Source organism: Urtica dioica, chromosome 2, assembly GCF_054948205.1.
Source record: "Urtica dioica subsp. dioica isolate 48M chromosome 2, U.dioica_male_clone48M_v1_H2, whole genome shotgun sequence".
In the NCBI taxonomy this organism is placed as follows: Eukaryota; Viridiplantae; Streptophyta; class Magnoliopsida; order Rosales; family Urticaceae; genus Urtica; species Urtica dioica.
In genome coordinates this window covers 34,622,936-34,646,368 of record NC_142757.1, presented here as the reverse complement: position 1 = coordinate 34,646,368, position 23,433 = coordinate 34,622,936, and the positions used below count along the sequence as shown (strand labels likewise).

General features: G+C 45.6%; 1 protein-coding gene, 1 long non-coding RNA gene and 1 pseudogene across 3 annotated transcripts; all 3 read right to left on the bottom strand.

Moving 5' to 3' along the window:
• Nucleotides 1-1,658: 1,658 nt before the first annotated feature.
• On the bottom strand, nt 1,659-23,153 carry LOC149404529 (uncharacterized; annotated as a pseudogene). Its single transcript, XR_016293834.1, has 2 exons — nt 21,975-23,153; nt 1,659-2,675 (listed from the first exon to the last, which is right to left on the bottom strand). The product of XR_016293834.1 is annotated as an uncharacterized LOC149404529 (transcript).
• Nucleotides 6,359-9,493, bottom strand: LOC149404531 (uncharacterized). The gene is made up of 4 exons (XR_016294464.1): nt 9,211-9,493; nt 8,386-8,483; nt 7,916-8,011; nt 6,359-6,835 (listed from the first exon to the last, which is right to left on the bottom strand). It is a non-coding gene; the product is annotated as an uncharacterized LOC149404531 (long non-coding RNA).
• Nucleotides 10,163-10,780, bottom strand: LOC149404530 (uncharacterized). Its single transcript, XM_089602465.1, has one exon. The coding sequence runs from the start codon at nt 10,778-10,780 to the stop codon at nt 10,163-10,165; it is 618 nt and encodes a 205-aa protein (XP_089458591.1).
• Nucleotides 23,154-23,433: the final 280 nt, after the last annotated feature.

Below are 23,433 nucleotides of genomic sequence, written 5' to 3'. Positions count from 1 at the left end.
GTATACGACGAAACAAAAAAACAAGTCTTCGTCGGCCGACAGTGCTCCGGCAGCGACTTCGCCAGTAAATTTCGACGAATTTCTCCTCATTTAATACAGTGGTTTCATGTTCATAAATCAATTTAGGTTTTCAAAAATCAATTTTTCTTTCCAAAACTTTAATCCACTTTATATAACAAACAAATAAGTAGCTCAAAACCAATTTCATTGTTGAAACTTGAAACTAGGACTCATTTAGTTTTGTATTCATCTCAAAAACAGTTTTTTAGTGGAAAAAATTGAAAACAAAAAGTGAAAGTTACGTTTGGTTTAAGTTTTTGGAAAAAAAATTTCAAAAAATTCACTACTACAAATTAACATATTGGGTGCGGAAGGGTATTAGATGCGACATGTCGCACCTAAATGTCGCACCTAAGAACATATTAGGTGCGACATGTCGCACCCGATAGTCTTCCATGCGCCTAAAAATTTCGCTGATGATTATGGCTATCCGGTGCGACTTTGTCGCACCTGATATGAAATTGTCGCACCGGATACTATTAGGTGCGACATATGTCGCACCTAATGGTATTGGGTGCGACTGGTGTCGCACCTAATGGGTTTAAAAATTTAAAACGGTCAGAAATTCCCTCCGAATATTTTGGGTTCTGGAATTTCACATTGGGTGCGACAGTGTCGCACCTAAAAGTCATATTAGGTGCGACACTTATGACTATTAGGTGCGACAATGTCGCACCTAATAGTTTTAGGGTATTTATATACCCGAGCGTCTTCTTCTTCGCCCAACCTCACTCTCTCACTCTCTAACTCTCTCTTCTCTCTCTCTCTCTCCGACGCTCGTCCCCGGCGCCACCAGCCCCGCCTCCAGCCCGACGCTCGTCCCCGGCGCCACCAGCCCCGCCTCCAGCGCCCGACGCTCGTCCCCGGCGCGACCAGCCCCGCCTCCAAATAAAATGTACAAAAGTAAAGAAAACTGAAAACAAATAAAATGTGTTTTTGGAAAAAAAAAAAAAAAATTCTTCTCTTCTCTTCTCCTTATCCTCATCTTCTCTTTTCATTTTTTCAAAAACAAAAATGAAAACTGTATCAAACACTTTTTTCAGTTTTTTCAATTTCTCAAAAACAAAAATGAAAACTGTACCAAACAGCTTTTTGAAAACAACTGCGAAATAATTTTTCAATACAACTACAAAAATTAGAAAATAAAAAACAAAAACTTTTTGAGTTAACTACCAGAAACTAAAGTTTCTTATTTTGTTCTTCATATTTAGATTTTTTTTTTCCTGTGCTTTGGGGTTTCATGTTCATGGATCAGTTTATCCAGGTCTTTCAAAAAGTTTAAGCTTGCTTTCAAAAATTATAATTCACTTTATATAACGACGGGGAGCTCGATGGTGACGAGGAGTTTGATTACGACTGTGGCGTGATCAAGAGCACGTTTGGACTAGGATTTCGATGTGACGAGTCAGAGCGTGGGTTGACAAAAACTTGAGAGCATTTTGGAGATTATTATTAAATCATTGGATAACTTTTATAACAGTTAGCCTCACCTCATCATGCGACCCTTTCTAATAATACGGGACTCTTTGTATTAATTATGCGTCTTTAACTGATCACCCGAGCATTATGAATTTTCATATCATTATTTAGGAAGAAAACAACTTTAAACGATGATATGGCCAACAAGAATTTCTGTAGTAACTTCACCATAAAAGAACCAAATCATCCAAATTCACTTATTATCACACCAAACGTACTTTAAAAATTATTTATATTTCATTCAGAACATTAATTCCGAGCTTCCTCACTTCATTCCTTGACCCACACGCCATCCTCGTCACAAGGGCACAAGGTGACCAAAGGGCACTCAACCTTCTCCAAATATCGCAGCTTCGGAAAATTCCTCCGCAGCTCCGTCCACGTCATCTTGATCCCAGCCAAGTACTTCAAACGCAGCGTCTCGACTTCAGACCATTCACCGGCCAACGCCTCAGGGTGGCTCTCCCCGAGTTTCCCTCCTCGGATGTACAGCCTCTTCAGATTTGCCAGCTTCGATGGTCTCAGCCACTCAGGAGCTTCCGAATGAGGGTAACACTGAAGATCCAGCTTGATCAGATTCGGGGGGAGCTTCACATGTGTAAAATCATCTCTGTTGTTGTTGTTTGTGCTATTCTTTGTCCCCTCCGATGATAGCGAAGACTCCGCTCCCCAAGAGAGCGTGAGCTTCTCGAGCTTCTTGAGCTTCGAGAGGGCTTCAATCTCGCCCACGGTCCTTAAACCCGTCTAGCTCACGACGATGCTGAGCTTCGTGAGGTACTCCATCGATGAGAGGCTCTCGAGAGTGCAGAACTTTCCGGAGCGGTAGTTTCCGACCACGAAGCCCTTGAGGACTTTGAGCTTGGTGAGTGACGAGAGGCCTCGGGGCATGTGGTCGATGAGGAAGCAGTTTGAGATGTCCAAGTGGGTCAGGTTCTTTAGGAATGATATTTCTTTTGGAAGAATTTCGAGGTTGTGGCATGACTTGAGGTCCAAGATCTCCAAATTGGTGAGCCATCTTATGGAGTCTGTGAGCTCGTTGATTCTTGATATGCCCTGAAGGCTTAGCAGCTTTAGCTTTTCCATGTTTTTCAGCCCTTTCAAGAACTCGATCCCTTCCACTTCGATGTGATGCTTGCCTGCAATTTATATATATCATCTTCATCTAGTTTGATCCCCAATTTTTTCTGCTGTGTTTGGTCCCTAGTTTTTGTTTTGCAGCTTCTAGGTTCCTACCCTTGGGACTGAATTGGTGCTTACAAAATTGATTATTTAAGCTATAAGTAGAGATATATAGAACAATAAATTTCCAGTAAATTAAAAGTTTAGGGATGATTAAAAGTTCAGGAGGACTTAAAGCAGAATAGAAATTAATACGAAATAAATAGAAAGCTCGAGGACCATTCAGCAATTAATTCTTTTTTGTCTTTATACCAAGCTGACCACGCCAAACATTAAAATGTTGCAACAAAATTTTGTGAAGACAGAAAACAAAATTAGCATATTGGGAAAGGGATTATCAGTAATATCTCCTCCCTATAATTTTCTTGTATCGTTTATTTATTTGTTAAAAAGCCTTCTGTGATTTATCTTCTTATTACTACATAAATTAACGAAACTTAATATTATTAATAAATAAAAGCCAAGCCGATAATTAGAAACATAAGCTTATAACTTATTTAGATTTATGGAGCTCATAGCTATCTAATAATTAAAGAAGAAGATATTACAAATCCCACCAACTTGAAGCAAAAATAATAACAATAATGATTATGGACCGATATAATGTGTTTTAACTTATAAGTATAAGCTCAGCTATACTATTTTTATTATTTGAATGCCCAAGCTATAATTTAATGGAATGAACCATTTCTTCGTATAAAAGTAGTAAACTTTCAGAAATGTATAGTTTTTTTTTTTTTTTTTGAAAAAAACGTGGGCGGAACCACGGGAATTATAATTAAACCCTCACGTATGGCGGAGGAAAACCGTGGTTACAAACTGGGTAAATCATTAAGCACACCACGGACGGCACACGGCGGGACAAGCCCCGACCATCGAACCTCCGAGTTAACATCAAGCGAATATTTAGCTAAATTATGAGCAACCACATTACAAGAACGAGAAATAAAGCAAGTACTAAAATCGAAGAAATTACTAGAACTTCCCTTGATCTCTTCCAATAACGTGCCAAGCTCCGTATAAGGCGTGTCTCCATTCTTTATAGCGTTAACCACGTGAAGACAATCGGATTGGACCACCACCCTCCCAAGTCCCAAGTCCTTAGCAAGAGAAAGACCTCTAAGAATGGCGGCCGCTTCGGCAATAGGCGGCGAGAACCCATGCGATTTGGCCGATATTTCCGACGCCACCACCACTCCCCGATGGTCCCGAATGACGCACCCGGTACCGTAACGGCAACCCGGAACATCCACCGCTGCGTCGACGCTAATGGCATAGACTCCGGGTTTAGGAGGCGGCCACGACGACTCCGGAGCTTCACCACCCGGTCGGGTGCGGGCCTTGTTCGCCTTCTTGTAATCATCGAAGAAACCACTTGTCCAATCAACTAAGGCTTCGGGAGACCACACGGCATTTCCGGAAGAGACTTTGTTCCTATGATTCCAAATCTCCCACACCAAAAAAATAAAGAACTCAAAATCACTAACCTTTGTAACCTCCGAGACGTTGTAGAGAAACCCCAACACATCGTCCATAATGTTAGCATTAATGGTCTCCTCAAAGGTAGTGAGTCTCCAAACTTTTTTCACCCATCGACAACCCCACAACGCGTGGATAATCGTTTCCGGGCCTCCGTGACATAACGGGCAGCGGTCATCCTCGGAGATCTTACGGCGGCGAAGGATCGACGAGACCGGAATCCACCCTTTACACACCCTCCAAATGAAAAGTTTAATTTTCGGGGGAACCGCGAGCTTCCAAATATTGTTCCACCATTTAGCGGAGGCCGAGTGATTCGACGGTCTAGGGATATCCAAAGTGGTACACGCACACCAATACCCACTCCTAACCGTGTATTCTCCGTCCATGGAGTGATGCCAACGGAGCACGTCCGCCGCCTCTCCTCTGCTCGAAGGGATCGCAAGAATCGCCTCCGCGTCCTCTCTCACGAACATATCTCGGACCAAGGCTTCATTCCAAGCACCGTCGTGATCCATGAGCTCCGCAACCCTCATATCGTTGGGGATGAAAGGTGGGTCGACAAGCGAGAAGTGAAGGGGTCGAGGTATCCACTTATCTCCAACCACAAACACCGCCTCGCCATCCCCCACTCTCCATCTAGCCCCTTTCCGGATGACTTCCTTCCCCCACACTAAACCGCGCCAGAGGTTCGAGCCATGCGCGGGACACGTGGCCTCAAGGATGTTACCATTCGGGAAGTAGCTCTCGCGAAGCACCTTCCCGATCAGGCTTTCCGGTCGACGAATGATGCGCCAAACGTTCTTAGCAACAAGGGCTTGATTAAACTTCTCCAAATCCCGAAATCCGAGCCCTCCCTCGGTCTTAGGCTTAGTGAGATTTTCCCACTTGCACCGATGCATCTTCCGTTCCTCTCCGCTACCGCTCCACCAAAATTTAGCCACCGCCTTATGGATAGCGGAGACTAACGTTTTGGGGAGACGGAAGCAGGTCGCCGCGTAGCTCGGAATCGCTTGGAGGACCGACTTGATAAGGACCTCACGTCCCGCTTGAGAGAACCAGATCCCTCTCCAAGACTTGAGTTTCGCCCAGACCCTCTCGCGAATAAAGGAGAATGTCTCGACTTTCCTCTTCCCGGTGAGCGTGGGAAGACCGAGGTAACGGAGGTGACACGCCGTAATGGATACCCCAAGAGAAGCCGCGATCGCAAGTTGGGCCTCTTCTTTCACATCACGGCCAAAGCTGCGTCGGATTTCGCATAGTTAACAAGTTGTCCCGACGCCACCGCATAGGTCTCAAGGCAGCCCCTAATAGCTTCACCTTCCTCAACACACGCACGGAAAAAGATGAGACTGTCATCGGCAAAGAGCAAGTGGGATACCCGAAAGTTACCTCGACCAAACCGAACCCCGGTGATCTCACCTCTACGATCTCCTTCCTTGAGCAAGCTCGAGAGACCCTCCGCACAAATAAGAAAGAGGAAGGGTGAGAGCGGATCCCCTTGGCGAAGGCCTCTCTCCGGCACCACCTTCCCCCGAACTTCACCGTTGATATTGAAGGCGAAACTGACCGAAGAGATGCACCGCAAAATTTTCTCGACCCACTCCCCGGCAAAACCCATCTTCAACATCATGGCTTCAATAAACCTCCACTCCACCCGATCATAAGCTTTGGCCATATCGATTTTAAGAGCCGCGAAACCCCCGTTCGAAAATCTTCCTCGCTTCATCGTGTGGATTCCCTCGAAGCACACCATGATATTGTCAAAAATTTGCCGCCCCCCAACGAAGGCTCCTTGATTCTCCGAGATGATCCGTTCCATAAGGACCCTAAGCCTCGACACAAGACACCGCGAAACCACTTTGTATATTACGTTACAAAGGCTAATGGGCCGGAAATCACTAACCTTATCGGGCTTGTCAATTTTGGGAATCAAGGTAATGATGGTCTCGTTGATATCTGCCACCGATCCGCCGTTGTTGAGAATGTCCAAACATACGCTCGTCACCCGCTCCCCCACAATCGCCCAATTCTTTTGATAGAAGAGAGCGGGAAACCCGTCACTTCCCGGAGCCTTGATGGCCCCCATCGAAAAAACTTCCCGCTTTACGTCATCACTCTCAAACGGCCGGTGTCACGACCCGCAGGACACCCGTCGTCCTCGGAACGCGACCTTTCCCATAACATTATCATAAACCATTTATGTTTTCAAATGAAATGAACATAAAACATTTTCAAACGTCATTTACAAAACGTTTATTAAACAAACAGCGGAAATAAAATTAATTTACATATAAGGAATAACAAGGGTTCCTAGAGCTAGTCCGCTAAAAACTGGTAAAATTTTTCGCTTTTAGAAGAGTTACAAAAATGCGGACTACCCTAGCTTGCTATCCATAAGCACAGGCCCATAATCGTGCTAACCGAGTTTCAAAACGTAAAAAGAGGTTCGGGCCGATTATCTAAACGTTATGATATAATAAAAGTTCTTTCAAAGCTATATAAAACTTTCACGAGCATATAAGCTCGGTTTTCAAAAACCTGATACCCATTTCCCAAAAAGACATTTCCTATGCCACAGGTCGTCATGAGATCTACCTTGACTAGCACTCCTGCTTCGCCTGAGCTTTTCCTTTATCTACAAGGAGAGGGATTTAAGGGGTGAGTCACACCGACTCAGTAAGCAGGATATCTAACCTAGCACTACATGAGATGCATGGGTGCAGATGATAGAATGCAGATGACAGCAGGTGATAGATTCAGAAGAATAAAGAAGTTTCATCGTACAATCAGGATAACAAAAATATCATTCAATCAACATAGACATATTCAGTTTTAGAACCCCGTTCTAAAACAATCAAACACATAATCATATAGGAATCCGGCTAACAACCGTCTTCCTAGAAACTCATCCATCTCGCTCATACCGGCGCCTTACATCAGTGGACTGGCCAATCAACACTTCAGTCCGCAGCCGTTCATGAGAGATGAGTAAACCATTCTGAGAACTTGAGCCTAGTCCTCAGAAGGCCGAAGTTTTAATGTCTGGGATCCACTAGCACATGTAGGAGGGCCTTGACGCGCGTATGGTAGAGGGGAGCAAACCCTCACCAATCCCTGGTTGGTCCAGGGTTTCATATTTCCCTCAGGACAGGTAAGCCACCCATCGACTTACCTGAAGCCACCCATCGACTTCCCATTAAAGGGCCTTCGGGAATGCCACTCGCTACATTGCCGACAAGAGTTCGTTATGTTTTACAGGAGCTGTCTACAGCCTACCTGTCTATCTTATTACAGGAGGAGATCTTATCGGGATAAAGCCCGTCATTAACATTATTAATTTCACTGTATGGCTCTTTAAGTATTTTAAAAGGAGTTGTCGACAGCTGTGAGGCTGGACCTTCTCCTAGAACAGTTCATCTCGGGATTGAATCCGAAGGACACCGTCTTTCCTCCTCCTGTTGTCCTCTCATCAGGACGAAGGGGTAAAACCTATAACAGAAGCTCAACATAGTTTTAAAGGCTTCAAGGTTCTTAACCCGCTAACCGTTTAACCCTATCATCTTATTATCTTATTAGTTAGTGGCCGAAGCCTTATTCGGTCATCTTGTCTAACTGAGGGTTTCTCTTTGTTTTAGGATTAAACGAAGAAACATAAACAATTATTCTACTAGGCACCATTCCCCTTTTTGGCGCCTCAAACTTAAATCCCACTTACCCGGAATAGTTCGTCGGAGAACTCGATGAATTCCGGAGGACACTTTGCTTTACACGCTTCCCGAGACCTTTAGCACGTCCTGGAGCGTCGAGAGAACTAGAATCCGAAGTTGAAACTTCATTAGTTATCGAACTACTTGAAAAGATAATGGTCGTCGTCGGGATTAGATTCGAGTCGGTTCGGAATTCGAGAATTTAATTCATTATTCTCCGGTTTTTCGGGAGTCAAACTTATTCAAGACTCGCGTATTTTCGTATCGAGAACAATACGAAATAAAATCCAATAACATGCTTATGAGTCTCAAATAAATTGATCCGAATAAAAAGTAACCGAGAATTCCAAAGCGAATCAAATCAAACTCTTAAACGTTATTAAATAAATAAATATAAATTATTTATTTAAATACGCGAAATACATCACATAATCAAATCCAAGAGTATTTAAACGCGAGACGCGATTAAAAGACTCACGAGTTAATCGAGCTTTAATTTCGATAACTCTTTCTTAGAATCTTCAAAACCGGCTTCGTCGCCTTTGCCTCGTCCGGTTTCCGTTCGTCCGTCTAGATCTGTAATCAAGTCATCGAATCCGATAACGAGTCAATTTCACACTTTCAAACTCATAATCAACTCCAAACCAAGCAAACACTTAACCAGCCCCGGCTGAACACACAGAATCAAACGCTCGGCAAAACACAAACAAATCACAAGAATTTCCCGACAGCCCGACCCACTAGCGCTTAAGCCATCATAACTCGAGCTACAAAACTTGAAATCGATTGATTCTAGCGGCAAATGAAAGTAGACTCATGTAGCTTTCTAACGAGATATTACAAGCATACATACGACAAGAATAGCTATCTCAAAAACAGCCCGTAATTCCCGGTTACAGATCTGGAAATCTTGTAAATACTGCTGCGAAACACAATCTTTGAAAATTCATAACTCATTCAATACTCAATGGATTTACATGTTCTTGGTCATTTTAGAAAGCTCGTACGGTCTACTATCCATGAAAAATATCCAAAAATAAGGACTCAGAGCATAACGGTCTGTCCACGTCGATTTACAGAGGCTGTTCAAACAGTTTTTTTCTTTTTCACACATTCGGCCAAAATGAAACCAAAACAAGAAATTCGAAATCAATCCTCAATCTCAAGCTATAATCATCAATAACCGAGCTCAATAAACACACAAAACCAACCAATTCCTCACAACCAACTCGAATCAAGCAAAAGCCCCAAAAATCCCATGAAACCCTAACCTTGGATTTCAATATGGGTGCAAGAAATTCACCTTGCTTTTGGAGGAATCGAACTCTCCGAGGTTCAATCTTCTCTTCACCGGTGTCTCCTCGCCGGCGGCGCTCTCGGCGGCTCGCGGCGGTCGCGCGCTCGGTCTTGGCTGGAATGGCGCGCGCGAAGCTTGGGCTCGGGATAGCTGGACGAGCGCAAGCGAGGAAGAAGAAGGGAAGAGGAAAGGATGGCGGCGTGGGTTGAACGACCGAGAGAAATGGCTCGGTGATGGTTGTCTGGGTTTTTTTTTTCGTCTGGTTCGGCTGAGAGAAACGCGAAGAAGATGAGGGAAAAAGAGAGAGAGAGATCGAAAATGAGAGTGAGAGAGAAGGAAATGAAATCCACGTGGCAAGTTCCTCTTGAGCCACATGTGGACAGGTGGCCCAATAAAATTTTGACACGTCCCTCTTAAAACAACCCCATTTTCCTCTTTTTCTTTCAATCTCATCCCTTATTTGTTGCACATAAGTCCTTTTAAAATAAAACTTCACAACTTCGTCCTTGATTAATTGAAAATAATCTCGAAAAATAACCGAGAAAATTCTCATTAATTCTCGTTACCTTGAATATATTTAAGGGATTTCAGAATTTATTTTCACTCTTGAGATTTTTAATCTCCGAGTACATTCCGAGTAATTTTATTCAGAAAATAATATCCGGTTTACTCGAATATCCTTATTCCGAAATTCCGTCACCCTCAAATATTAGTTCCTTCGTTCTCAAGCACTTAACTTTATTCCAACATTCAAGTGCTTTCAAAAATCTATTTCCTTATATTCGGATTATCAAAACTCACCATTTCCTTATTGTGAATTCTTATAATTCATTCAACACGGAGAGAGAAGAAAATTTCCTTTATTTATTGATAAGAGGAAATTTTTACAGAAGCTGACGTGTACAAAAAGTCGGGTCTCACAACCCCTAACCCCTTAAAGAAGTTTCGTCCTCGAAACTTAGAAAAGCGATGGGTACTTTTTCTTCATTTCTTCCTCGAGTTCCCATGTCGCTTCTTCGACATTGTGCCTTTTCCATTGCACTTTCACCAAGGGGATTACTTTGTTCCTCAAAACCTTCTCTTTCCTGTCGAGAATTGCAACTGCTGGCTCTTCATATTGTACATTTTCTGAAACCTCGACTTCATGGACCGGAAGAACGTGAGAAGTGTCCTCTACATATTTCCTTAGCATGGAAACATGGAAGACATTATGCAGATGAGACATTGACGGTGGCAAAGCTAAACGATAAGCTACCACTCCAACGCGCTCCAGGATCTCAAAAGGTCCTGTATACCTGGGGCTCAGCTTACCCTTCTTGCCGAATCTCATTACCCCGCGCATTGGTGAAACTTTCAGAAACACTTTGTCTCCGACCTGAAATTCAAGAGGTCGTCTTCGTTTATCTGCATAGCTCTTCTGACGATTCTGAGAAGCCTTCATCCTCGCTCGAATCTTCTTGATTGCTTCCGTGGTTTGCTCTAGCATCTCTGGCCCTACGAGCTTGTTCTCTCCGACTTCGTCCCAGTGGACAGGGGATCGACATTTCCTTCCATAGAGTGCTTCATACGGCGCCATTCCAATAGTCGCTTGATAACTATTGTTATACGCAAATTCTATCAAAGGAAGGTAACGGCTCCACGAGCCCTGAAAATCTAACACGCTGGCTCGGAGCATATCTTCCAGAATCTGAATGGTGCGCTCACTCTGCCCATCAGTCTGAGGGTGGAAGGCTGTACTGAACTTCAATCTTGATCCCATGCCATCGTGGAGACGTTGCCAAAACCTCGAAGTGAATCGAGTATCTCGATCTGAAACGATCGACAAAGGAACTCCATGCAGGCGCACTATCTCCTTGATAAATAGCTCAGCTAATCTATCAATTGAATAAGTGGTCCTTATGGGAAGAAAGTGGGCCGACTTCGTCAACCTGTCTACAATCACCCAGACTGCGTCATACCCTGTCGTAGTCCTGGGTAAACCCGACACGAAATCCATCGTGATCTGGTCCCACTTCCACTGTGGAACTTCCAAGGGTTGCAACATCCCTGCGGGTTTCTGATGCTCAGCCTTAATCTGCTGGCATGTAAGACACTTTTGGACGAACGTCACCACATCTCTCTTCATACCCGGCCACCAATAGATCTTCTTGAGATCTTGATACATTTTCGTCGCACCTGGATGGATCGAATATGGAGTCCCATGAGCTTCTTGCAGCAATTGGCGTCGGAGATCATCATCGGCAGGCACACAGACCTTACCGTTACATCTCAACATTTTCCGATCGTCGAGCTTGAATTCACCTTCTTGATTCCCTTGGGCGTCAAACATCTTCCCAAGCAAGAAATCATCCGCGTATTGTCCCTCCTTTATCTGCTCAAGAAGGGTTGGTCGCACGTTAAGAGCTGCTAATCTTCCAGTGATCAGCTGCATCTCCAACCTTTCTATCTCTGACTTGAGCTGAGGAGACTGTCCAACTAGATTCGCAGCTACTGTGGCGGTCTTTCGACTAAGGGCATCAGCCACCTTATTCGCTTTTCCAGGGTGATAATGAAGCTCAAAGTCATAATCATTCAACAATTCCATCCAACGTCCCTGCCTCATGTTCAACTCTTTCTGAGTAAAGAGGTACTTGAGGGTCTTATGGTCCGTGTAAATGTCGCAGTGTACTCCATACAAATAATGCCTCCAAAGTTTGAGTGCAAAAACCACGGCTGCGAGCTCCATATCATGCGTTGGATACCTTGTTTCGTAATCCTTGAGCTGTCGAGATGCGTAGGCGATCACCCTGCCTCGTTGCATCAGCACTGCTCCTAGGCCTTGTTTCGATGCGTCACAATAAATTGCAAAACCTTCAGTTCCTTGTGGGATTGCAAGGATTGGAGCTATCGTTAGGCGCTTCTTTAGCTCTTGAAAACTGCTTTCACACTTGTCCGTCCATTCAAACTTGGTTCCTTTTCGCGTTAATTGCGTCAGAGGCATGGCTAACTTAGAAAATCCTTCCACGAATTTCCTATAGTAGCCAGCTAAACCTAGGAAACTTCTTATCTCCGTTACTGTTTTCGGCCTATTCCAGTCCTTAACTGCTTGGATCTTCGCTGGGTCGACCATAACTCCTTCCTTCGAAATGACATGACCCAAGAAGATTACCTTGTCAAGCCAAAATTCACACTTCGAGAACTTGGCATAGAGCTGTTTTTCTCGGAGTTTCGCTAGAACCATTCTTAAATGATGCTCATGATCCTCCTGAGTCTTCGAGTATATGAGGATATCGTCTATGAAAACGATCACGAACTTATCCAAGAACGCCTCAAACACTCGGTTCATTAAATCCATAAATGCTGCAGGAGCATTCGTCAATCCAAAGGACATGACTAAGAACTCATAATGCCCATATCGCGTTCGGAACGCTGTCTTCGGAATGTCTTCACCTCGGACTTTAAGCTGATGATAGCCCGAACGTAGATCGATCTTTGAGAAGATTTGCGCTCTTGCTAATTGATCAAACAAATCGTCGATACGAAGAAGCGGATATCTATTCTTGATAGTCACCTGGTTCAATCCTCGGTAGTCGATGCATAATCTTAGAGAACCATCTGCTTTCTTCACGAATAACACCGGCGCTCCCCACGGAGAGTGACTTGGACGGATGAAACCTTTATCCAACAACTCTTGTAACTGCGTCTTAAGCTCTTTCAACTCTGCTGGAGCCATCCGCTCTCTACCTTGAACGTGAATTGGTACATTTTTGAACCATGACTTAGATTCGAACAAATCTCCTGCCGGACTGACGGTTATGAACGGGTAGGAAAAATTCAACTTTTCACTTCCTAACCTTTCAGCTATTCTAGATGCAATAAATGAATGCGTAGCACCTGAATCCATGAGTACATAAGCTGAAAGATTTCCCACAGAAAGCTGACCTGTAACTGCAGTAGACGTTCCTGCACGCACATCATCTTCACGAATAGTGAACACTCGAGCATTGGCTTTCGGTGGGGCCTTGGCTGGTACATCTCCTTGTCTCGGGTTTGGACAGGTCCTGGAATAATGTCCCACTTGGCCACAATTGTAACAGGGAACATTATTGGCTCGGCACTCGCCTGGATGTCGGTTCCCACACTTCGCACATTGAGGGATGTTCTGATTGTCAGGTCTGGTGCGCTTGTTATCGACGTTCTGGTCACCTTTCTGGAAGCGCTTAACTTTTCCATATGAGTTTCCGCCTCCCGACTGATTCCTCTGTTGAGGCTGATTTCCATAGTTCGTCGGATTACGGCGTCCTGACTGCTGCTGGAAACGATTCCTCTTGAACTGATTCCCTGTATTCGAACCAGCTTGTGGTGGCGGCACTATAGTAAGAGGAGTTGGAGCAGAAACTGCCACATCTCCATGCCAAGCGTCGATCCTCAACGCCCTTTGAACCGCACTAGCGTAGGTTCTTGGCCCAGTGTCTCCGCTCTCTACCAGCTTCACGATTCCAACGTTCAAACCATGCATAAACTTCGTCTTCCGTGCTTGATCGGTCGGAACCACGGACGGAGAAAACTTTGCCAGTTCGTCGAACTTCGCAATGTATTCCGCTACTGGCATCTTCCCTTGACGTAGATTCATGAACTCTCGAATCTTGCCGGATGTGCTTGCCTCGCTCAGGTATTTCTCATGAAAGAGGTTGATGAAGTGTACCCATGTCATAGTCGTTACATCCTCTGACATGACAGTTACTTCCCACCAGCTTCGAGCCTCAGAGGTCATCTGGTAGATCGCGCAAGCTACGCGCTCCGCGTCGGACAACTGCATGTAGCTAACGATCTGTTGGATCTTCTTGATCCAATTCTCAGCCGCTACAGGGTCTGGACCTCCTTCGAACACTGGTGGCTTCTGCTTCCGGAATCGTTCGTACACTGGCTCTCCTATAACAGGGGCTACATCAGGAATACGGTAGTTCAGCTCTTCCGCTCTCGCTACCGGTAAGGCTGGAAGAGGTTCTTGAGGTTGGTTCTCGGCAGCTAGAGGAGGATCCGGTTGAACCTGCTGATCCATTCGCTCAAGCAGCAATGCCATCAAACGATTCTGTCTCTCCGTTTGCTCATTCCTTTGCTGCGCTTCTCTAGCCTGTCGTTCCAACGATTGCTCTATCCTTGCGATACGAGCGTCAAGACTTTCCCCTTCTTCTGCCATTACTTCCAGATTCTAAAGGAATCACATAACAATAGCCAGGTCAGAAACTGAACGACGCCAGAAAGCTCAAGATATCATACATATTCTTCAACGAATCCAAACAGGAAACACAGCACACCGACACATTGATACCCTCATACTCCTAGTAACCATAAAAAAAAAGTCACACATGTAGACACTCAGACCGTAAACAAGATGCTCAGTCAACTAATAGATCTCACAGTCTACAGAAACGACTAAACCTGTGGCTCTGATACCAAAAACTCTGTCACGACCCGCAGGACACCCGTCGTCCTCGGAACGCGACCTTTCCCATAACATTATCATAAACCATTTATGTTTTCAAATGAAATGAACATAAAACATTTTCAAACGTCATTTACAAAACGTTTATTAAACAAACAGCGGAAATAAAATTAATTTACATATAAGGAATAACAAGGGTTCCTAGAGCTAGTCCGCTAAAAACTGGTAAAATTTTTCGCTTTTAGAAGAGTTACAAAAATGCGGACTACCCTAGCTTGCTATCCATAAGCACAGGCCCATAATCGTGCTAACCGAGTTTCAAAACGTAAAAAGAGGTTCGGGCCGATTATCTAAACGTTATGATATAATAAAAGTTCTTTCAAAGCTATATAAAACTTTCACGAGCATATAAGCTCGGTTTTCAAAAACCTGATACCCATTTCCCAAAAAGACATTTCCTATGCCACAGGTCGTCATGAGATCTACCTTGACTAGCACTCCTGCTTCGCCTGAGCTTTTCCTTTATCTACAAGGAGAGGGATTTAAGGGGTGAGTCACACCGACTCAGTAAGCAGGATATCTAACCTAGCACTACATGAGATGCATGGGTGCAGATGATAGAATGCAGATGACAGCAGGTGATAGATTCAGAAGAATAAAGAAGTTTCATCGTACAATCAGGATAACAAAAATATCATTCAATCAACATAGACATATTCAGTTTTAGAACCCCGTTCTAAAACAATCAAACACATAATCATATAGGAATCCGGCTAACAACCGTCTTCCTAGAAACTCATCCATCTCGCTCATACCGGCGCCTTACATCAGTGGACTGGCCAATCAACACTTCAGTCCGCAGCCGTTCATGAGAGATGAGTAAACCATTCTGAGAACTTGAGCCTAGTCCTCAGAAGGCCGAAGTTTTAATGTCTGGGATCCACTAGCACATGTAGGAGGGCCTTGACGCGCGTATGGTAGAGGGGAGCAAACCCTCACCAATCCCTGGTTGGTCCAGGGTTTCATATTTCCCTCAGGACAGGTAAGCCACCCATCGACTTACCTGAAGCCACCCATCGACTTCCCATTAAAGGGCCTTCGGGAATGCCACTCGCTACATTGCCGACAAGAGTTCGTTATGTTTTACAGGAGCTGTCTACAGCCTACCTGTCTATCTTATTACAGGAGGAGATCTTATCGGGATAAAGCCCGTCATTAACATTATTAATTTCACTGTATGGCTCTTTAAGTATTTTAAAAGGAGTTGTCGACAGCTGTGAGGCTGGACCTTCTCCTAGAACAGTTCATCTCGGGATTGAATCCGAAGGACACCGTCTTTCCTCCTCCTGTTGTCCTCTCATCAGGACGAAGGGGTAAAACCTATAACAGAAGCTCAACATAGTTTTAAAGGCTTCAAGGTTCTTAACCCGCTAACCGTTTAACCCTATCATCTTATTATCTTATTAGTTAGTGGTCGAAGCCTTATTCGGTCATCTTGTCTAACTGAGGGTTTCTCTTTGTTTTAGGATTAAACGAAGAAACATAAACAATTATTCTACTAGGCACCATTCCCCTTTTTGGCGCCTCAAACTTAAATCCCACTTACCCGGAATAGTTCGTCGGAGAACTCGATGAATTCCGGAGGACACTCTGCTTTACACGCTTCCCGAGACCTTTAGCACGTCCTGGAGCGTCGAGAGAACTAGAATCCGAAGTTGAAACTTCATTAGTTATCGAACTACTTGAAAAGATAATGGTCGTCGTCGGGATTAGATTCGAGTCGGTTCGGAATTCGAGAATTTAATTCATTATTCTCCGGTTTTTCGGGAGTCAAACTTATTCAAGACTCGCGTATTTTCGTATCGAGAACAATACGAAATAAAATCCAATAACATGCTTATGAGTCTCAAATAAATTGATCCGAATAAAAAGTAACCGAGAATTCCAAAGCGAATCAAATCAAACTCTTAAACGTTATTAAATAAATAAATATAAATTATTTATTTAAATACGCGAAATACATCACATAATCAAATCCAAGAGTATTTAAACGCGAGACGCGATTAAAAGACTCACGAGTTAATCGAGCTTTAATTTCGATAACTCTTTCTTAGAATCTTCAAAACCGGCTTCGTCGCCTTTGCCTCGTCCGGTTTCCGTTCGTCCGTCTAGATCTGTAATCAAGTCATCGAATCCGATAACGAGTCAATTTCACACTTTCAAACTCATAATCAACTCCAAACCAAGCAAACACTTAACCAGCCCCGGCTGAACACACAGAATCAAACGCTCGGCAAAACACAAACAAATCACAAGAATTTCCCGACAGCCCGACCCACTAGCGCTTAAGCCATCATAACTCGAGCTACAAAACTTGAAATCGATTGATTCTAGCGGCAAATGAAAGTAGACTCATGTAGCTTTCTAACGAGATATTACAAGCATACATACGACAAGAATAGCTATCTCAAAAACAGCCCGTAATTCCCGGTTACAGATCTGGAAATCTTGTAAATACTGCTGCGAAACACAATCTTTGAAAATTCATAACTCATTCAATACTCAATGGATTTACATGTTCTTGGTCATTTTAGAAAGCTCGTACGGTCTACTATCCATGAAAAATATCCAAAAATAAGGACTCAGAGCATAACGGTCTGTCCACGTCGATTTACAGAGGCTGTTCAAACAGTTTTTTTCTTTTTCACACATTCGGCCAAAATGAAACCAAAACAAGAAATTCGAAATCAATCCTCAATCTCAAGCTATAATCATCAATAACCGAGCTCAATAAACACACAAAACCAACCAATTCCTCACAACCAACTCGAATCAAGCAAAAGCCCCAAAAATCCCATGAAACCCTAACCTTGGATTTCAATATGGGTGCAAGAAATTCACCTTGCTTTTGGAGGAATCGAACTCTCCGAGGTTCAATCTTCTCTTCACCGGTGTCTCCTCGCCGGCGGCGCTCTCGGCGGCTCGCGGCGGTCGCGCGCTCGGTCTTGGCTGGAATGGCGCGCGCGAAGCTTGGGCTCGGGATAGCTGGACGAGCGCAAGCGAGGAAGAAGAAGGGAAGAGGAAAGGATGGCGGCGTGGGTTGAACGACCGAGAGAAATGGCTCGGTGATGGTTGTCTGGGTTTTTTTTTTCGTCTGGTTCGGCTGAGAGAAACGCGAAGAAGATGAGGGAAAAAGAGAGAGAGAGATCGAAAATGAGAGTGAGAGAGAAGGAAATGAAATCCACGTGGCAAGTTCCTCTTGAGCCACATGTGGACAGGTGGCCCAATAAAATTTTGACACGTCCCTCTTAAAACAACCCCATTTTCCTCTTTTTCTTTCAATCTCATCCCTTATTTGTTGCACATAAGTCCTTTTAAAATAAAACTTCACAACTTCGTCCTTGATTAATTGAAAATAATCTCGAAAAATAACCGAGAAAATTCTCATTAATTCTCGTTACCTTGAATATATTTAAGGGATTTCAGAATTTATTTTCACTCTTGAGATTTTTAATCTCCGAGTACATTCCGAGTAATTTTATTCAGAAAATAATATCCGGTTTACTCGAATATCCTTATTCCGAAATTCCGTCACCCTCAAATATTAGTTCCTTCGTTCTCAAGCACTTAACTTTATTCCAACATTCAAGTGCTTTCAAAAATCTATTTCCTTATATTCGGATTATCAAAACTCACCATTTCCTTATTGTGAATTCTTATAATTCATTCAACACGGAGAGAGAAGAAAATTTCCTTTATTTATTGATAAGAGGAAATTTTTACAGAAGCTGACGTGTACAAAAAGTCGGGTCTCACAGCCGGAGAAGCTCTTCATTCATGTCGGGGCTGATACTCGGCGACACCCATCTAGTAACCTCCTCGATGCAGCTCGGCGACGGTCTAGCCGATGTGAAGATCTCCCTAAAGTAGGAGGAAACCACATCTTCCACACCCTTAGCCCCTTCCCTCCTCACTCCGGAATCGTCGACAAGAGCGCGGATGAGATTCTTCTTCTTCCTTGCCGACGCCCTCCGGTGGAAAAAGGTGGTATTCTTGTCTCCACACTTCAACCACACAACTCTACTACGTTGCCTCCAATAGCACTCCTCTTTTTCAAGAAGCGCATCGAGTTGCCTTTGCTCACGGCCTAGGTCCCCCCGAACAGCCCCCCGTCTCGAGTCGCCCGCCCGTTCCACCACCTCCTTTTGTTTCTCAATCTTGGTCTTCAACCCCGCCTTCAAGCCCCGCCCCCAATCTCCAAGGCTTTCCTTGCATCTGTTAAGGGACTCCATGAGCGCCGGGACACCAGCCCCCCCGCACGACTCCCACGCGTCACGGATTCTCGCAGCACACTCCTCTTCTCCGCACCACGCCTCTTCAAAAAAGAACCGTCGTCGGGAGGATCTCGGGGGATGTGGGGGTCTACTCCCTTTGGTCGCAAGGAGAAGAGGTCGATGGTCGGAATTCCAATATTTTAGGTGGAAAACCTTCGCTTTCGGGTAACATTCCAACCACCCCGAGTTGGCAAGGCAGCGGTCCAACCTTTCCTCCACACTATCCGGATCCGAGCTCTTCCGCCAAGTAAACTCCGCACCTTCAAAACCCAAGTCTCCAAGCTCACACTCCTCCAACATATGCCGAAAGGACTCCATAAGATACGTCTCCCGTTGTCTCCCATGACTAAGCTCCGAGTTTTCCGCAACCTCGTTAAGATCACCGCCAACAAGCCATGGTCCGTTGAACGAGGCCATAACCCGACGAATAAGTTCCCACGAAAACCTCCTATTTGCGGCCACCGGGTCCCCGTAAAGACCCAAGAATCTCGACTGTCTCCCTTCCTCGTCGGTAACCCATCCTTCAATATGAAATCTCGAGAAAGAGCATAACACAAAGCTCACCGTCTCTCTCCAAAGAATCAGCAGTCCTCCACTTCTTCCCACTCTATCCACCGCAAAGCAATTTTCAAACTCCAAAAACACACGGACTCGTTCGGCCGCACTACTTTTAAGTTTAGTTTCCGACAAAAAGATTATGTCGGGCTTGTACTTAAGAGAGTGCGACCGAAGAGCCCTCTTCGTCCCGGGATTACCCAACCCCTGGACGTTCCACACTAAGGAAATCATTGCTTCCAGTCGCCCACATCGTCGTGGGGCGCCGCTTTAGTTATCTGGGAAGACCCTGCCAAATCCAGCTCCGCCGAGCCAGAAACAACATGGGGTGTAGTGGGGGACGAGGCTTGATCAACCTCCTGTATAAGCCTCGCCGAGAACACATGAGGAGTAACCAGGCCACCCGACCCATCAAGCTCAGCAAGCCCTTCAGACACAGGAACCTCCAGACTCATCGCAGCAAGAGAATCCCGCCCCTGACGCGCACGTTTCTTCCATGACGCCTTCTCCGAATTGATGGGTCTTAGACGTTTGTGGTTACTCTGTCCACCTCTGCTCCCTCTCCGTCTGAGACCCGCCATCTCACCCATATTACCCGGCTCCACCTCTCCTCCAGGTCGCGTGTCTCCAGAAACTCCAAACTCGAAACGTGGCACAGGGGCCCCGTCATAAACAAACCCAGAATTCCATCCCTTACCACTCGTGTTGCTTCCCTTATCCACCTCAGGAGAAAACGGAGCCGGACTATCATCTTGATGAACCTCTCCCGCTAGGGGTATCTTCCCTGAACCACCCCCCTCTTCGCCACGACCAGTCCCTCTCTCCTTCTCGGCAGCTTTGTCGGAGGTGCGCTGATCCTCAGCCGTCGGGGCCGTCGGGTTCGTAGTAGCGCGAAGACCCAGTCGCGATTTCTCCCCAGAATCGCTAGAAGGATTTCCCAGGCAAGGCTTCGACCCAGGAGGAGTTTCAGATCCTCTGGGCTTAACCTTGTTGTTAATGCTGGATGGGCTTTTGGGTAAGTCCTTACGAGAATGGGCCTGACGATCAAAGGCCTGAAGTTTTTCTTGAATAGCATGAGCGACATGTCGTTTAGCACCATCCCCCTTTTTAAAACGCACCCAATCTTCTCCAACATCATTCTCTTTGGGACTGTGCGAATTGGGTTGTCTCGATTTTGCTCCGAAACCAGAGACGTCCATTGGCTCCAAGTGATTGGGGGTCGGAAAACGGTCCTCTTGTCCAACGCTGTGATTGGTCGCGTCTTTCTTGGGCATGGTGGATTTCTTGGGAATCTGCGACTCCTCCGGCCCCTGCTTCACCTCGAAACTTGCCGAGGACGCCGCAGCGGCGCAGCTCTCCGGCTTATCCACCGGCTTCCCTTCCGTCCTCTTCACCTCCGGCTGTTTCTGATGCTCATCCCGGTTCGCTTTATCTTCATTAGGCCTTCTGGACTCGTCTTTCCTCCGTCTGGGATTCGTACCCTCTTCCCCACCAGTCAACGGTCTCTTGACTTCTCCAGGGATCTCCGCGATTCTGAAGACCGGCGTCGAGAACCTGTTTGGGCAAATCCCCGCCAAAAAGTTCCCGTACCCAAGTCCATCTCTCTGCTCCTCTCCTCCCTCACGAGTTACCGAACAAGATTGTCGTTGATGTCCGATAATCCCACAAGAGAAACAGAACACCGGCAGCCTCTCGTATTTCACGTCACACCAGATTTTCTCCGCATTTTTGCCCAACTGAACTGCGATACCACGACGAAGAGGTTTCGAGATATCCATCAAGACCCGAACTCTGATGAAGCTGTCCCGAATCCTGCCTTTTCTGTCAGTATCCACCTTCAAGACTCTCCCAATCCTGTTCCCGAGTGTCTCTCCCAGCCTGGCAGAGGTCGAAAGTAGGGGAAGTCCATGGATTTGGGTCCAGAACTTCGAGCTCGAGAACTGCCCAGAAGCTGACTCCACCGTCGGGTCCGATAGCGCCAACAAAGCTTTGTCGAAAAGCCAAGGTTCATTGTCCAGCACACGTTTCTTCTCCTCTACCGCCCCAAAGCTGAACTTAAAAATCGAATCTTGGATCTCATGAATTTCCAATCCTTTCTTCACATTCCACAAGTTTCCAATGACGGATTTGAAAGCTTTCTTGTTGAAAGCTTTGTCAGTCTTCAGTTTGCCCAGAAGGACAAACTCTGCCTCTTCTCTGCTGTCCTCAAGGATCTCATCGTCAACCACCTCCACGTCTTCCTCCTCCTCCGTGACGTTTAGGTTGTTCCACTTATCCACAAGGTCATCCATAGCTTCCTCCAAAGAGGAAAAACCACAAAGGGTAGCTCCGAAGTTCAGAGAGAACTCAGAGAAACTTTCATAAAAAAAGAGTTTTAGTCCAGAAATGTATAGTTAAAAAGTGATTTTTGAAAAAAATGGGTCCAATATACATATATTGGGGGAAGAGGGACTGACCGGAAGTTCGCCAATTTCCGAGATAGAGAACTCTGAGAGCCTTCATCTTGAACAACCACTCATGAGCCTCGAGGCCGCCGTTTAACTTGGCTTGCTTCTTCACCCTCAAATCCGGAAACTGCTCCTCCACGTTGAACACAGTCTCCAAGCTCTCCGCCGGCTTCCAGGCATCCTTCCCATGATCACCGCCTCTGTCGGAGAAGAAGGCCGCGAATTTCCCGTCTTCGGTGAACTGCACGAACCGTTCCTCCTCGGCGATCCTGGCCAAGGCGGCTCTGACGACCGGCTCCATCATATACCTCTTCACCTCCGGCCACCGCTTCCTCTTCACCGGCGTGATCAGCTCCAGCTCCACCAGCCGGTCCAGAATCTCCCCCGCCGCCTCTTTGATGTCCTTCTTCTTCTTCTCGTCGTCCAGCGGCCCTTCCGCGGCCTCTCTGATGTCCTTATTCTTCTTGTCGTCCAGCAGCCCTTCCGCGGCCCACCAGTACGCCACCATCCGCTTCTTCACCTCCTCCTTCTCCGCCAGCACCGACAGGCACAGAGCGCACTTCTTCTCTCTCTCGTCCAACCCCTTGTAAGCCTCTCTCACTTCCCCGAAGAGCTCGCTGTTCCTGAACTTCTCGCTGCACTGCGCCTCCAGGAGCTCGTTCACCGCCGTTTCCGCCTCCGGCGGCTTCTCCCCCGGCCAGACCCCCGAGACCGTCGAGCCTCTACTGAGCGCCGCGGCGCGGGTGGGGATCCGGTGCTTCAGCTTCCGGATCTCCTTGTTCATCAGCTTGATCTGCTCTTCCACTTCCGCCTCCATCGACGGGGCGCCTTCCTGCTCGACGGCCTCCGTGTCCATATCATCGGCTTTCTTGATGTTCTCGAGAAGCCTCTGGACGGCTCTCACGCGGCTCTCGATGCTCTTCTGGAACTCCCCCTCGAATATCCCGAGCTGCGTGAGCCGGGCCTCGATCTGGCCCAGCCCGTTTAGCAGCTTGTCGAACAGGCTCTTTCGGTCCTGCTTCTGGGAGGATATGCTGCTCCCATCCCTGGCGTTCGCAGATGGCTCGATATTTTTTTGCAGTTTCTGGATATTTTTGATGAGCTCGCTCAAGTCTGTTTCGGTGAAGGGAGGATCGGATTGTATGGAAATGGACCTGGGTGTTGCCATGGATGAATGAGCGAGAGGGACAGAGGAGTTTTTAAGTTAGCATATATATATATATATATATATATATATATATATATATATATATATATGTGTGTGTGTGTGTGTGTGTGTGTATGTGTGTGTGTGTGTGTGTGTCAAATATATAGTCATTCATATATGAAAATTCGAATGCGTTCTTGCACAAGTTTCTCTTTCTCACGCGACTTATTCTTTCTTTCGTATCCGTTATAACACTACTATTCCCAAGCTGAACACTATTACAAAAGATTAAAAATATTTTTTTTTTAAATAATGTATGCC